This window comes from Ornithorhynchus anatinus, chromosome 3, assembly GCF_004115215.2.
Source record: "Ornithorhynchus anatinus isolate Pmale09 chromosome 3, mOrnAna1.pri.v4, whole genome shotgun sequence".
In the NCBI taxonomy this organism is placed as follows: Eukaryota; Metazoa; Chordata; class Mammalia; order Monotremata; family Ornithorhynchidae; genus Ornithorhynchus; species Ornithorhynchus anatinus.
In genome coordinates this window covers 34,849,335-34,866,678 of record NC_041730.1, presented here as the reverse complement: position 1 = coordinate 34,866,678, position 17,344 = coordinate 34,849,335, and the positions used below count along the sequence as shown (strand labels likewise).

At 40.4% G+C, this 17,344-nt stretch overlaps 1 protein-coding gene across 2 annotated transcripts in view; it reads right to left on the bottom strand.

Moving 5' to 3' along the window:
* Positions 1–17,344, bottom strand: part of PRMT3 (protein arginine methyltransferase 3) — a 115,445-nt gene that overhangs the window by 55,412 nt on the left and 42,689 nt on the right. For both annotated transcript variants that reach the window (XM_029060113.1, XM_029060112.1), the window contains exon 10: positions 10,119–10,218. In XM_029060113.1, coding sequence (XP_028915946.1) covers positions 10,119–10,218 — 100 coding nt within the window. The remainder of the gene's footprint in view (positions 1–10,118; positions 10,219–17,344) is intronic.

Here is a 17,344-nt window from a genome sequence, read left to right as displayed (position 1 = left end):
AACAAAACATCACAGCTATTGATTTTCACATCCAAAGCACGAAAGGTTTTTCCAAGTAGTTCTTGAAGGTAAGACTATCCATTCAAAGGGCATTTGCAAAAGCGGAGTTACAAATCACAATTAAATTTTCCACCCACATCTTTCGCTGTATCTGCTGATGAGACTAAACAGCCTCATATATTTTTTGTGTGGAGGGATGAGGGGGAGAGGGGGAACATGTCCACTAGCATCATGGCCTAGCATAGCCTAGTGGCCTGGAGAAGCAGGGTTAGTGGCAAGAGCATGGGCCTGGGAGTCAGAGGATATGGGTTCAAATCCCGGTGTTGCTACTTGCCTGCTGTATGACCTTGGGAAAGACACTTTTCTGTGCCTCAGTTACCTCATCTTAAAATGGGGATAAAGACTATGAGCCCCATATGGGACAACACGATTACCTCGTATCTAGCCCAGTGCTTACAAGAGTGCTTGGCACATAGAAAGCACTTAACAAATACCATTATTATTGTTTTATTATTATTATTCTTATTATTAGGAAAAACACATATCTGGAAATCAGGAGATGTTGGTTCTAAACACGGCTCTAACACTTGCCTGCTGTGTGACCCCAGACAAGTAAGTTTCTTAACTGTTCTGTGACTCAGTTTCCTCAACTGTAAACTGGGGATTAATTACCCATTCTCTTCTATCTCGCTGCAGAGCCTTCCCATGTCTTCCCTTTGGCCTGGAACCTCCTCTATTCAAATACATCAGGCTACCAATCTCCCTACCTTTTATTCATTCATTCATTCAATAGTATTTATTGAGCGCTTACTATGTGCAGAGCACTGTACTAGGCGCTTGGAATGAACAAGTCAGCAACAGATAGAGACAGTCCCTGCCGTCTGACGGGCTTACAGTCTAATCGGGGGAGACAGACAGACAAGAACAATGGCAGTAAATAGAGTCAAGGGGAAGAACATCTCGTAAAAACAATGGCAACTAAATAGAATCAAGGCAATGTACATTTCATTAGCAAAATAAATAGGGTGATGAAAATATATACAGTTGAGCAGACGAGTACAGTGCTGAGGGGATGGGACGGGAGGGGGGAGGAGCAGAGGGAAATGGGGAAATGGGGAAATACCTTCAAAGCCTTATTAAGGTCACATCTCCTCTGAGGTCTTTCCTGATTAAGATCTCCTTCCCTGACCACCCCCTCTCTTCTGCAACACCTATATAATCGGATTGAACCCTTTGGACATTTAGTATTCACCCAACCCCTAGCCCCAGCACACTTATGCACATGTCCGTAAATTATTTATAGTCATGTCTCTTCCCCCCTCTAGAATATACACTCATTGTGGGCAGGAAGAATTTCCACAAACTATGTGGTATTGTACTTTCCCAAACACATAGTACAATGTTGTGCACATAGTAGTACGCATTCAATAAATACCCAACTGATTGATTGACTGATTGATTAGACTGTGAGCTCCATGTAGAACAGAAACTGTCTGATCTGATTATCTTGTACCTACCCCAGCACTTAGTACAGTCCTTGGCACAGAGTAAACAAAACCCACAATTATTATTATTAAAATGCTGCAAAAATCAAATCCAACCACCTGCATCAGTAGTATTCAATACTATTTTCAATGTAGTCAATAAAACTGGAATTGACTCACATTTTTAAGCCTCTTGGAAATGAGCTACAATTGTAAAACAGAAATCAAACTGTTCAACAGTCCGTTCTGAATAAACCTAGGCAGACAAGCCAGAGTGACACAGATGAAATTAGCAGTTAATTCTATGTTAAAGTACACACTAGGGATCATAATAATACTGGCAATGGATCCGCTTTCAAATCTAATGACCATTGTTAGACTGACCTCAGTGGCACCTTTAAATACAAAAGTACACATACACTTTCATGGCAAAACAGAAATTATTTGTTCAGTGGGCAATTTCCATCACATTAGATCAATTTAAAATGAAAGCCAACTTTTACTTCAACAATTCTTTAAATTCTCTCTTCATTGCCCTTCAAAAAGGAGATAGTTTAAGGGAAAAACCAAAAGCCATCTAACAAACAACCCATCAAAAAAAGGATAAGCACTCATGAAGAGCTGACAAAAGAGAGTATCTGGGATGGAATTGTGGACAAGTTAGTGGACCATAGTAGAAAAAAATGGATGCATCCCTGCAAAATATGCCTATCCTGCCACAGTGAATTACAAGTCCATTAAACATGAGTGTCCAGAATTGAAGGGTGCAATTCCTTCTTGGCACTCTTTTGCAAAAGAAAGGGAGAGTGGGTAATCCAATAAATCAATGACTGGCATATCAAACTCTTGCTGGGTCATTTGGAAATCACAGTTTTTGGAAGGAGGAACCTATGAAATTTTTTTTTTCAACTCTACTCTGCAGTCACCATCATATAACTGGACAGCATCTACTTCAGCTCTCTGGTGAGCTAGGCACATTTGATAAATCATACAATTGGCAGTGGGCGCCATCTGCTGCTAAAGTGATATGGACACATTTTTAAACATGTCAACTGTAAAGGAGCCTGGCGGTGGGAACATTAGTGATGGTAATTATTAAGCACATCATAAGTCTGCTAAGAATTGGTGTAAACATATAATGAACACATTAGATGAGGTTTCTTTCCCATACAAGGCTCATAATCTAAATCAATGACATATATTTCCACTGTTTTCCTTCCTTGGTTTCCCTATTTCAGTACTCCATGTAGAGTTAAGTAATCTGATGTTGTTCATTCTCCTCATTTGTCCCACTCGGTAAAGCTGGGATGAGGTGAACATAGTTTTAAGGCAAGATGATTGATTTTCCAGATTACATTGCTTGTGATCCTGTTTTGCCATTTGATACTGATGAAATGACTCAAGGAGTCAGAGGTGGCAACTGTGGGAAGACAGGGCGTCAAAATCGTAAAGAAGGTCAGATGTGGAGAAGCAGCATGGCTCAGTGGAAAGAGCACGGGCTTTGGAGTCAGAGGTCATGGGTTCGAATCCCGGCTCTGCCACTTGTCAGCTATGTGACCGTGGGCAAGTCACTTCACTTCTCCGTGACTCAGTTCCCTCCTCTGTAAAATGGGGCTTAAGACTGTGAGCCCCACGTGGGAAAACCTGATTCCCCTGTGTCTACCCCAGCGCTTAGAACAGTGCTCTGCACATAGTAAGCGCTTAACAAATACCAACATTATTATTATGTGGTGCATGTGTGCGTGTGCATTGTAGATCCAAGTCCCGTAACTGCTGGGATGACCAGACCGCAGTCCTCAACACATTTTCTTCTACTGAAGATGAGGACCATCAAGATTAGTAGCTTCCACAAGCAAAAATATAGCACTGATACAATTATTGAGGAAACCAACTCAGCAGAGTCATGACATAAATAAAATAAAAGTATGTATTAAGTGTTTATCTGCTGCACAGTCCTTGGGTTGATACAATCAGATCACATCCAGTTCCTGCCCCCATGGGGCTTCACAATTTAAGAAAAATAGCAAAGTGTTTGAATCTAATAGCAATATTCACTGACATCTAAGAGCTTCTCAACAGAAACAACAATGAGCTGACACGGGATCTTGAAGATGCCGCTATGATCACCAACTTTAAGTAGTATGGGATCAGATTATGGTAAAGCCTCTCACTAAAATCCACTGTCAGGAAGACTCTAGCTGGCTACTTAAGAATACTGTCAATCAACTGTATTCCTATGTATCTAATGGGTGCAAAGTCAGAGTCTAAGTTGGGGAGAAGATATAATCCCCATTTTAAAGATGGGGTTATTTAGGCACAGACAAGTTCAGTGACTTACCCAAGGTGTCACAACTGACAAGTGGAAGAAATGGGATTAGAACCCAGGTTCTTTGACTCCCAGGCCCACATTCTTTTCACTAGGCCATGCTGCTTTCAACAAAATGTTTTTGTTATCCCAACGTGAATTCAGATCACAACATGGCACAATGGACATGATCTCTGCAGCAAGTTACATAGAGAAAATGGGCAAGAAGCCTCTATATAACTTCCATGGACTCTACTAGAGCAGTTGACACCATCAGTATTAACTGGACTCTGGAAATGGGAGATTGTAGATTACTAAATTTGGCTGCTCTGAAAAGTTAAGATTGGGAGACTCGGTGAGACCATTGTTGCTGTTGCCTGGGCAAATCCCCATTCTCACTGGGGCACAGTAGGGTTGCATAATGGGTCTAATTTGGTACTATTTATTCTACATAGCCATACTGGAAGATGATACAAGAAGCCTGGATGCAGGTGTTGTAATAAAGCCTGGATGCAGGTGTTGTAATACACTCATACTACTCTGGGAAACTCTTCCAACTCAGTAGTCATTCAAAAATTGCTCTGATACTTGCATCCTATAACCAAACTTGCAAGGGAATGTGCAAATTACTGTAAACTGCCAAAATATCCAGGCATTAATGGCTATGGGTAAATAGAAAGAAATCCAAGAAAATATAAAATCAGCCTGCACCAGGGAAGTTGAAGATACAATCAAAAAGCTATATATGGTCACAGAATTCTACTATCTAGGCAGCACACTGAAGAAAAAAAATCAAAAAAGCCAGCACATCCTTTAGGACACTATTAAACCAAGTGTTGCTGCAACACAGTATCAGACTCTAAGACAAACTGGAGTACATAGAGAGCACTTAAATACCATGTTGTAATGTTACAGGTCCCAAGTCAGATCAGAAGTCCATTCAATCAAGGATTTGGTGTCATTGAAATCAGAGGACATCTGTTATTGCCACCTTCTGATTTCTTTTAATAGATACAGTCAAAACAAGAACACAAAGGGCTCTAAGTTCCCATTCCCACTGAATACTCGCTGCAGCTCCTATTTCCCAACTGAGAATCTGCTGAATGAGTAGGCAAGGTCACTCACCTACTATCGAAAGGTTTCAAGCTTCCTTTTAAGTGCTGATTTTGTGGAAAAGGCATGAACATTTTTGAGCTTCAAGCAAGGCCAAATCCCCCTTTTTCCAATGCTGGTCAGACTGAACCTCAATCAACCAATAGTATTTATTGAGTACTTACCATGTGCAGAGCACACTAAGTGCTTGGGAAAATACAATACAATAGATTAGGTAGACACAATTCCTGCCATCAATGAGCTTATTATCTAGTGGGGGAAGCAGGCATTAAAATAAATTACACATGAGTGCTTAGTACAGTGCTCTGCACACAGTAAGCACTCAATAATTAAGAATGATTAATTGACTGATAGCAGAAGATCTCTATAATGACTTTCATGGCATCTCCCAGAGCACTTGACACCATCAGTAGATCTGGATTCAGGAAACTTCTTAGTAAATTTGGTTATAAGGCTATGTACATAAGTGCTGGAAGGCAGGGATGGGGGAAAGATCAAATTGAATCTCCTCCTGCCTCCAGGATGTCTCCACCTGGATGTCGGCCCACCACCTAAAACTCAACATGAGCAAGACTGAGCTCCTCATCTTCCCTCCCAAACCCGGTCCTCTCCCAGACTTCCCTATCACCGTCGATGGCACGACCATCCTTCCCCTCTCTCGGGCCCGCAATCTCGGTGTCATCCTTGACTCGTCTCTCTCGTTCACCCCACACATCCTATCCCTTACCAAGACCTGCCGGTTTCACCTTTACAATATCGCCAAGATCCGCCCTTTCCTCTCCACCCAGATGGCTACCTTACTGCTACGGGCTCTTGTTATATCCCGGCTAGACTACTGTGTCAGCCTTCTCTCTGACCTCCCTTCCTCCTCTCTCGCCCCGCTCCAGTCTATTCTTCACTCCGCTGCCCGGCTCATCTTCCTGCAGAAACGATCTGGGCATGTCACTCCCCTTCTTAAACAACTCCAGTGGTTGCCTATCAACCTCCGCTCCAAACAAAAACTCCTCACTCTAGGCTTCAAAGCTCTCCATCACCTTGCCCCTTCCTACCTCTCCTCCCTTCTCTCTTTCTACCGCCCACCTCCTCACCGTCCCTTGGTCTCGCCTATCCCGCCGTCGACCCCTGGGCCACGTCCTCCCACGGTCCTGGAACGCCCTCCCTCCTCACCTCCACCAAACTGATTCTCTTCCCCTCTTCAAAACCCTACTTAAAACTCACCTCCTCCAAGAGGCCTTCCCAGACTGAGCTCCTCTTCTCCCTCTGCTCCCTCTACCAACCCCCTTCACCTCTCCGCAGCTTAACCCTCTTTTCCCCCCATTTCCCTCTGCTCCTCCCCCTCTCCCTTCCCATCCCCTCAGCACTGTACTCGTCCGCTCAACTGTATATATTTTCATCACCCTATTTATTTTGTTAATGAAATGTACATCGCCTTGATTCTATTTAGTTGCCATTGTTTTTACAAGATGTTCTTCCCCTTGACTCTATTTACTGCCATTGTTCTTGTCTGCCCGTCTCCCCTGATTAGACTGTAAGCCCGTCAAACGGCAGGGACTGTCTCTATCTGTTGCCGACTTGTTAATTCCAAGCGCTTAGTACAGTGCTCTGCACATAGTAAGCGCTCAATAAATACTATTGAATGAATGAATGGAGCTCAGGTAAGAGAATTCAAGTGCTTAAGGGGTACAATACCAAGTGAATAGGCAACACAGAAGGGAGGACAAATGACTAGGGAAATGAGGGGATAGTAAAAAAAAAAATCTGATCTTTTACTAGGGACTTCTGATTTCTTTGCCAAAATTTGAGACCTCATTTTGGATTTATAACATTAAAAATGGTTTCTTTGCACATTAAAAATCATTGATTTCTTTCCAAGATGAGGAACAACTGCCCTCTGATATAGCCAACTTTTAATTATTCAGGAAATCATTACTCAGCTAATCTCCTTTTTGTCCCTGCTCCCTTTACCTTTCGGACGTTTCAAAATGTTCATTAAATACTTCTGTAAAGGACGGACAGGGGAGAAGGGAAGTTTAAATTCAAATCAGATTTCTGCTAACAGTTAGGCACACTAAACTGAAAGAGAAGGAGGTTGAAACTACCGGCTAAAATGTGGTTTTGGAGGTATACAGGAATTTCAATGGTACACAGTCTCTCTAAACCCAATTAGCACAGGCAATTGAAAACTGACTATATTTGCAATGCTAGTTGGATATAACAGGACATTATCCGGTAATGAAATGGAAATGTGCTAATGCAATTCCACCTTCCTGCCGGCTTCAAAAGGAAGAAACCACAGTACAGATTCAAACACTTCGATGAATGAGCAGAACTCTCCAAGAATGGACTGCACTGTGATTAAGACCTCTTAAAATAAAAACAAAGTCTTTATACTTAGGGAAAAAAAAAACAAAACTGAAGTCACAAAAGAATAATTACTGTCAACAGAGAAACACCCTTCAGGTTTGGGATTTACTGCTAAGTTTAATTTAGAATTTTAAACAGCTCTCTGAATACAATAAATATTAATCCCTTTAATCTAGTGCAGTTCAAAATTCTTCAGTCAAAAGCCCTAGTTTTCAAATCTGGTGAGAAAGTCCTTTTCCCCCTAAAATAGCACCCAATTTGCTCATAACCTCAAATTTTCAACCCACTGCATTCTGTACAGTGCATAGCCTTGCTTTGTGCCTATTTGTGTGTTTGTACCAGGGAGTTGGTCCAGGAAAAAGAGTTTGGCTTTGAAAATCAGGAGGCCTGGGTTTGAGAACTGTCAATGCAAATGAGGGAATTCTTGCTGGGATTATACCATTAATGTTAGGGGTTTCGGATGCAAACCCCACTATAGGGATGTTCCGTGATGTGGTCAGACCCATAGAAATCCTAAAAATAGCAGGCTAGTGTAGGCACTAGAGGCTGCAGCAACTATAGTTGAGTGCAACTATCAAGGCAACCACCTGCTGGATTATGGTGAAGTTGTATAGCATCTACACTATGTTGCACTCAATTTGGCTGAAAATGGGCCAAACAATCTTTGCATATAAACAACCTTTGTGTGGTCTGTGCAAATGGTCTGTGTCCCTGCTGGCCTTCTTGTTTCACTTCATGCCCCAGAGGGAACATTACTAACAAAGATCAATCAATTAATCCATCCATCAGTGATATTTATTGAATGCTTACTGTGTAAGAGCACTGTACTAAGCGCTTGAGAGAATACAACAGAGCTGGTAGACACATTCCCTGTCCACCAGAAGCTTAAAGTCTAGAAGTAGAGACACAGAGCTAAATAAATTGCAAACATGCTGTGGAGTTGAAGGGGGGAAAATATCAACTGTTTAAAAGGGTACAGATCCAAGTATGTAAACAAAGCAGAAGGGAGTTGGAATAGGGGAAATGAGGGCTAGCTGGGGAAAGCCTCTTGGAGTAGATGTTGATGTGATTTTTAATTTGAAAGTGGGGAAAGTGGTGATCTGTTGTATAAGGGATGGAGCTCCAGGCCAGAGGGAGGGCAAGGAGTTGGAAGAGCCAATAGACAAGAGGCACAGTGAACAGGTTGGTATTAGAGGATTAAGGTGTGCAGGCTTGCCTGCGGTAGGAAATTAGTGAGGTGAGGTAGGAGATAGCAGATTGTAAACTGTAGACTGTGAGCTCACTGTGGGCAGCAAATGTGTCTCTGTTGTTATATTGTACTTTCCCAAGAGATTAGTCCAGTGCTTTGCATTCAGTAAGAACTCAAAAATGACTGAATGTTAGCTCTACAGTGTAGGGATTGCAGTCCCTCTAGACTGTAAACTCTTCCCTTTAGACTGCCAGCTCATTTTGGGCAGGGACCATGTCTACCAATTCGTAGACCAAGTGATTATATTCCGAACCTTCCCAGGCACTTTGTACAGTGTTCAACACACAGTAAGTGCAAGGGATATGGACGATTGAGTGCTTTAACTCATCAATGTTAAGGAGTCTCTGTTTGATGCAGGGGTCGATGGGAAACAATTGGAGGTGCTTGAGTAGTGAGGAGTTGTGAACAATGTTTTTTGTTTCAGGTTTTTTAAAAATAAAAATAATAGGTGCAGCAGATTGAAGTTAGGACTAGCCTGGGGAAAGACAGAGGCAGGGAGTTCAGCAAGGAAAGCTGATGCAGTAGTCAAGAAGGGATAGGATAGTGTAGTTTGATCCAAGCAGTTTGGGTAGAGATGAAAAGGAGGATTTTAGTACTGTTGTGAAGGCAGAACTGACACAGTAACAGATTAAATATATGGGTTGAATAAGATGAGTCAAGGATAATTCTAACATTACGGGCTTGAAATGCAGGAAAGATAGTGGTGTTGTCTAGAAGTGACAGGAAAGATAGGGGGAGAACAAGGTTTTACTGGGAAGATGAGGAGTTCTGTCCCAACAGGGTATGAGAGAGATGAAGAAGATGAGTAAGAGAGGTGTTGTGTTCATCACTATTACCAATTTCTTCCTGAAGGTTCTCTCTCTTGGGTTCATCTATCATTTTAGATAGGACACATTATTCGTCCATATATTTGTTACATGTGCCACATATATTTGTTCTGTTTCCCCCTTATACAAACTCTTTTAGGACATTATCTTGCTATTCATTTTACCAATGTCTCTTTATGTGCAGGAGAGTACTTGACACATAAACACCATTAAAAGGTTACAATTAATTTGTGTGTGTCAGTTTGGGGAGAAAGGTAGACATTTTGTAAATAAAGAGAAGCTATTTCATTCTTCCATTTATGAATCAATAAAAACAAGACCAACCTATTTTGTGATCTACTAAAATTTCAAATGACTGTAACTGCTTTTACCATTTCTTGATATGAGAACATCCTTACAGTCAAAAAATTGTCCAGCACTGAGATTAGGAAAGCAGAATACTTTAGCAATCCGGAGAGCTTTAATTATTTAAATTTGCCTCAAGTCCATGTAGGCATAAGGTGCAAGAGATGACTGATCTGTCTTTTCTGTCACAGTTTTTCACCAATGTAAAATCGTCTTTACAAATGGAGTACAATTGCACAAACTTACATATGTAAGAGTAAGACTGGTGAAAATTTTATCACAATAAATCTATACCAATTCTATTTAAAAATTAGAGAATAACTTCCGCAATACCACAGAGAAAATAAAAGTATTCCAAGTGGCCCTGTTTATCATTTTTATGAATTATTTTACCAATGGTGAAAATTTAATGTAAAAAACAAAACACTTACCATCCATTCAGATATAATTACATCCACCTTTTCAACAGGAAGATTAACTTCTTCAATCCTTCCTTTGACTAGAGTAATGGTATCTTCAAGTTTGTTTAACCTAGAAATTATTATGAGCCACTTTAGCATGCCAAAAACATTTTGTGGAATTATTCAACAACCTATCACATCTTGCATGTTGTTTTGTACAAGTTAAAAGTAAACTTTTGAAATTTCTATTTATCTTTTTGTCATTAGCCAATGAAAACTTCCCTTATCACTTCAAAACTGAAAACTAATCATCAAAATATCAGTGATCTGAACCTAATTTTGGTTTGACTAATCACTTCTCTGTGCCTCAGTTACCTCATCTGGAAAATGGAGATTAAGACTGTGAGCCCTATGTGGGACAGGGACTGTGTCCTACCCGATTTGCTTGTATCCACCCCACTGCTTAGTACAGTGCCCAGCATAAAGTGCTTAACAAATACCATAATAAATACCATAATTATTATGAATAGTTACTTGAGCCTTTAATATCTAAACTAGCCTTAACACCAAGCCTTAACACCAATTAGTTACGACAATCCGATAATCAGCTATCTAGTATACTATAATACATAGAGTTAATAAATTTCAGTTCTTTGAATCATCTAGCAACCAGAACAAAATATTCCTTGAGACTACTATAATATATGGAGTTAATATAATAAGTTTCAGTTCTTTGAGGGAACTAGTGGCCAGAACAAAATATTCCTTGTGAGCAATGAACTAAGATAATGGATATTGCTTTTCCACAACACTCATCAGCCATCAAACACTCACAATAAAGGGCACTGGTAAAAGAAAACTTGAGTGTCACAAAACGAAACACCACAGCTGTAAATCTAAATCACTGAAGCCTATTCCACAATTTTATATAGCTTAAAGCAAATGTGATAGCGATTTCTAGGTTTTTGCATTTAATGAAGAATGATTCACCCTGTGAATCATGGAAAAGAAAGTTACACAAGTGATTTCAGTTTCTGAAGTGACTTCTCGACATAATCAATATGGCTGCTGCAGGGTCATCAGAAATTATCCATGTGACTGTTTTTCTGTAGAGATATGTACTAAGTCTAGCTTTGTCCTCTCCAAAGAAAATCCAGCTTCACTCTCTTTCTGGGGTTCATGTGGCTTTCAGACTCACCATACCCATTCCTTTCACCTTAAACTCTCTTCTAAATTATTCCTTTAACTGGTTTATTTTTTCTAGATCTCACACACTATTGGATTTCCTATTGTAGACCTCACTGCTGCTATCTCCATCACCCATTTTGCAGATGGCGGTCTCTACCCTCTATGTCTGTGGCATGATAGGGAAGCATCATGGAGTATCGATAGAGCACGGGGCTGGGAGTTAGAAGGTCATAGGGTCTAATCCCAGCTCCACCACTTGTTTGCTATGTGGCCTTGGGCAACTCACTTCACTTCTCTGTGCCTCAGTAACCTGATCTATAAAATGGGGATTAAGACAGAGTCCCATGCGGGCCAGGGACTGTGTCCAACCCAATTCCCTTGTATCCACCCAGAGCTTAGTACAGTGACTGGCACACAGCATATCCTTAATACTATGATTATTATTATTATTATGAGGTAGGTAGATGGTTGAGGAAGAAGAGAGGCAGGGATGGGAGAAAGCTTTGGATCATTTCTCCCATTGTTCCCTTTACCTCCACTCCCCTTCCCCCACCCCATTCCGGTCCCACCTATCCCAGTTTGCAGTTCCATTAGTCAGTGGCAGCACTAGAACTGTTAAGTATTAATATATATGTATATCTGGAAAGTGGAAAGATATTGGAACCAAGAAGCAGCATGTCCTAGCTGACAAAGCACAGGCCTTGGAGCCAGAAGACCTAGGTTCTAGTCCTGGATCAGCCAATTGCCTGCTGTGTGACCTTAGGCAAGTCACTTGACTTCTCGGAGTCTCAGTTTCCTCTACTTCAAAATGAAGATTCAATACCTGTTCTGCTTCTTACTTAGACTGTGAGCCCCAAGTGATACAGGAACTGTGTCCAGTCTTCTATCTACTCCAGTACTTAGAACAATGACACATACGGGGAATACCATAAAAAAAAAAGGATTTTAGATTAGGAGCTCCAGGTTTTAATCCCTGATGTCCTGCTTGCCTGTTGTGTAATTTGGACAAGTCTGTCCCTATTTCCTCACTGTAAAATGAGAGAAATAAATTCAGTATTCTCCTTTCAAGACTTTGAGCCCTGAAGGGACTGAGACTTTGTCCAATATGATTACCTTCTATTTACACCAATGCCTAATCCATTATTTATTACTATATCAACCAGTGGTATTCACTAAGTGTTTACTGTGTGTAGAGCACTGTACTATATGCTTATGAGAATACAATATAAGAGTTGGAGGATCCAATTCCTACAAAGAAAGAGATTACAGATTATAAGGGAAAGGGAGCAAGGGCAGAGTTAGGACTCTTCTCTCCACAGTAAATAACTCGGGTGGGCTCTCTTGCCAGTTTTTCAGACAGCATCCCAGCAGGGGATGAACCTCAAATGCCAAGCACCCTGTAGCTAAAGGGGCTGCCAGATCGGGGAGAGGCTGCCCTTTCCCACCCATACGTTGGCAGAAGCCCTGGCACCAGTAATATGAGGGAGTGAGGAGGAAGCAAATCTAGGGTGTGGGAAAACAAGGACAGGAAAGTCAAAAGTCAAGGAACTAAGATGGATTGAGCAGGAGGGAGAGAAGTGGAGAGGGAGAAAGACGGGTTAAATCCCTGGCAAAACAAAGTCTTCAACCTCAATCACTCTAAGAAGAAGAAACTTCCTCCAGGTGGACATGGAGTATTTTTGAATTCTAATACTGGAGTAGTTCAGAAAATATATGAGGATCTAGTCCTCAAGAGACTAACTGTAAAATCCTTAAAAAGACAGATGTCATGTCTACTAAATTTAATGTAGTCTCTCAAGTACTTAGTGCAGTGATCAAACACAGTAGGTGCACAATGAGTGCGGAATGCAGAGCTCTGTACTAACTGCTTGGAAAAATACAATAATAATTATGGCATTTAGGTGCGTATTAAGTGTTTACTCTGTGTCAAGCACTGTTTTAAGTGCCAGGGTAGACACAAAGTTTTAGGTTGAACTCCTGTTCCAAAAAGCATTCACTAAGACCAAAACCTATGGGGTCCATGGTCTAAATAGGAGTGAACAGGTACTTAATCCCTATTTTACAGATGACACTGAGGCATAGAAAAGTTAAGTGACTTGTCCAAGGTCATACAGCAAGCACTTAGCAGAGCCAGGATTAGAACCCCAAGCAAGATGCCTGCACACAGTTAATTTGGTCCAACAGAGTGTGCTAGGTACTGCACAAACACTGGAATATAAATATATAGTAAACTAAAATTGCTGGATCACAGTTAGAAGTGGATACAATGGGGATTGAGTACTTCCCTGAAAATACTGAGATTGCGTTCCCCCTCCTCCTATGCAGTCCCAGATTGCATATGGGTGATAAGTACAAAACACGTCCTTCCCGTCATAGAGAGTGAGCCAATAGGTAATAGATGACAGAGGCCTACTTCCCATATCAGAAACAAGACCTATGGGTCCTAAATACCCTAAACTTTGTCTTGATTACTGAACGTTGACTGTCCACATCTAACTGTGGGTTGGAGTGGGAGTTGGCAAGAGACCCTGATATCCATGTTATAACAAGAGTTTACAGTATCTCTGTAAATAGAATTACAATTTCCGAGTCTTTTGTTTAGCTAAAGAGATTGTGTTTCTCTCTATTAAGGAAAACTTATCAAGTGAGTCTTTTAAAAGGATCTTCAATTGTGGTTTTTTGATAGCAGAGGCAGTAGCATTTATTGAGGCAGCTTACTGGGTACAAAATGGAAAAGACACTTAAGCATACACATAAAGACATAGTCTTGTCATTAAGAAATAATATTCAATTATTTCCAATATTTGAGAAAAAAAGCTTAATTCTTAAAACCACGAAATGCTCAAATTATTTTGAAAAGTTGTGTAAAAACAAAGCCTTGGTTTTGTAACAGGCCATCTGTTCTGATTGCTCATTATCTCCTACAGGTTGTAATCTTATTTGCATCAGTATTTACTAGTTATGCAAATGGATATACAAAGGCAGAGTTATTACTTTAAAGAACAAGAAGATAGAAGTGATAGAGCCTGTGGTTGGCAGCAGTTTTTATTCTCTCAGCAGGATTTTAGAACGTCTAGAATTGATTGCAGATTCTAGACTTTCCAAAATCCTGCTGAGAATAAATACAAGAAGAGATACTGTGGGGAATCAATCGTATTTTAGGAGAAATAATGAATGACTGTAATGTCAGGAAGAATATTAATTTTAGTATGGTCAGGTATCAGCTCAGGAAAAAAAGCAAAAAAACTGGTTTATACATTCTTTGTTGTATTGTACTCTTCCAAGCACTCAGTACAGTGTTTTTCAATTATTAAGCACTTGGTAAACATCATTCACTGATTGGTTGAGGCCAGATATATCTGACTTCAAAATCAAGAAAGCAAGGACGACCCAACTGCAGCAATTTCTCTGACATAAGCAAGGAATAAACAACAGAGGACGAAATGGCTCTTGGGTCTTTTCTCATCTGGTAAGGAAGAATGTGGCCAGTTAGAGACTTTATACCCACCAGAACCATGCAATGATCTAATAAACATAGAGTGTATTTTCTGTCAAGAACTACCATTTGTGTAACCAGGGCAGGTATTTTTAGGTCCAAAACTGTAGCTGAATAGTAAGTGCTTTGAGGGGTCAACCCATGCTTCTGTTCCTGGATAATAGGGTCATACTGGGAATGACAGTGGTAGTAAGGGTGTTTACTGGGCCCTCACAGGTGCAATGCCCACTGTTAGGTCCTTAAGTATGAGCACAGACAACATGACACTCTTGAAGACTTAGGTACACAAGTTTTAGCTGTTAATATGCAAGTCCTAGAACTACAATTCTCAGGAATAATTGAAGATTTTAAGTCCTTCCATCCCCATCCCAATAATGATGCCATTATTGTGAGAAGGGGCTTCAGTAAAACAGCTTTAACTGTATTTGGTTTTTAATTTGTTCATAGAATTCATGGAATATAAAATAAACCAGTGTTCTCTTAAACCTGAAAGTTATCTCTGAGTTACTGTCCTCTTCCCTAAGAAGTTAACCAAATGTCAGAGTCTAAAATATTTTTAGACAACTTTAATCAATGACACTATTGACCCAAACCACCTACTATGGCGGGGCACTTGGAAGAATACACAAGAAGCAAAACATATGTTCTCTGCCCTCAAGGAGCATTAAAATCTAATGCGATTGTACTAAAACCGCCAGACCCTTTCATTGGGTAAACACAGACATCACATTTTCTTTAGAATGTGAATGTTCATTATGATGCACTAGCTGGAAAACCAGTTTTTACAAAAAGTCAAAAGTTGGATACCTTTGGACATCAGTATCTTGGGACTTGCTAGGGCTTCTCACCCCAGGTAGTTAATTATGGTATTTGTTAAGTGCTATGTGCCAGGCACTGTTCTAAATGCTGGGGTGGATACAAGCTACAATCTGGACACAATCCCTGTCCCACATGGGGCTCACAGTCTTATATCTCCATTTTAGAGATGAGGTAACTGAAGCCTAGAGAAGCAAAGGTGACTTATTCAAGGTCACATAGCGGACATAGTGGTGGAGCCAAGGATTAGAACTCAAGCCCATCTGACTCTCAGGCCCGTGCTCTATCCACTAAGTCACGCTGCTTCTTATTCAATTGTATTTACTGAGGCACATACTGTGTGTCAAGCACTGTACTCGCCCAAGCATTTAGTACAACAGACACATTCCCTGCCCTCAACGAACTCACAGTCTAATTAGCATCTTTAGATTTCAAAATTCTAAGGCTTTAGCTGATCGAATCTATTACCATGCGTAAAAGCCCCATCATCACAAGAAGGTTTGGGCATTTCAGTCACAGAAGAGTTCAGAATGAAATGGGCTTTGCTGGTGTGGCAAATGGCTCAAGCCACAATCTCAAAATTGACTAAAATAGCTCTAAAAATGTGACTTGAATACTTCATAAACCGGAGGCATGAATACTGAAAGGAACCAATATACCCTTCCTTTCTCTAGCATCATTTTCTTCATTAGATGAATTAGGGATCAATAGACAAATCAACAAAGTATCTGCTATAAAAAAGTCATTATGTGAAGAAGTTTGGAGAAAAGGCAATTTCCTGCCTGTCTTCTTTTGGCCTTCTGATTTATTTCTTACCTTCTCCTGCATAGGGTATGGGCAAATTTGATGGAGAACCCACAGTGAAAATTTTGTAAAACAATTCGAATTGATGAAATAATACAAAAGGCAGTGAAATTTGAGGGTTAAATAAAACCTATTGTAAATTCACAGTGCTCAATCTCTCCTTATGGATCAATAACTTAATTATTTTGCAATAAAAGCATTTCCTCCCTGAGCTCCAGGGCAATAATCTGCAGTATCTAATAACTGCAATATTCTGATATTACCCTTTGCAGCAATTTACAGTAGAAACTTGTTTTATTCAAAAGGTTCATTTTATTATGTCACTGCCATACATCAGCAAAACAAAACAAGTCACAAAATAATTTAAAGGCTCCACAACATTAATTTTAGGAATTTCTTCATACCCCATGAAAAGTAGAAATCTTTTCTGGATACCTCACTATCACATAACCAATGGACGGAGAGGAGTAGTGGGTTCATTTCTCTATCTTAATTTTGGCATGTATTAGGTGCTTACTATGTGCCAATCAACCTACTACATGCTGGGTTAGATATAAAGTTATCAGATTTTTATCTCTGAGTTCCTTTTTTGACCAGTGTCTTAATTAAGGCAAAAAAAGCAATCTCATTGAAGCTGCATTTAAGAGGATATAAACACAGAAGGCAACAGTTGACAATAAGCTGGAATAATAATAATGGTATTTGTTAAGGTGCTTACTATGTGCTAAGCACTGTTCTAAGCACTGGGATAGATACAAGGTTATCAAAATCACCTCCTCCAAGAGGCCTTCCCAGACTGAGCTCCTCTTCCCCCTCTACTCCCTCTGCCATCCCCCCTTTACCTCTCCGCAGCTAAAGCCTCATTTTCCCCTTTTCCCTCTGCTCCTCCACCTCTCCCTTCCCATCCCCACAGCACTGTACCCGTCCGCTCAACTGTATATATTTTCGTTAC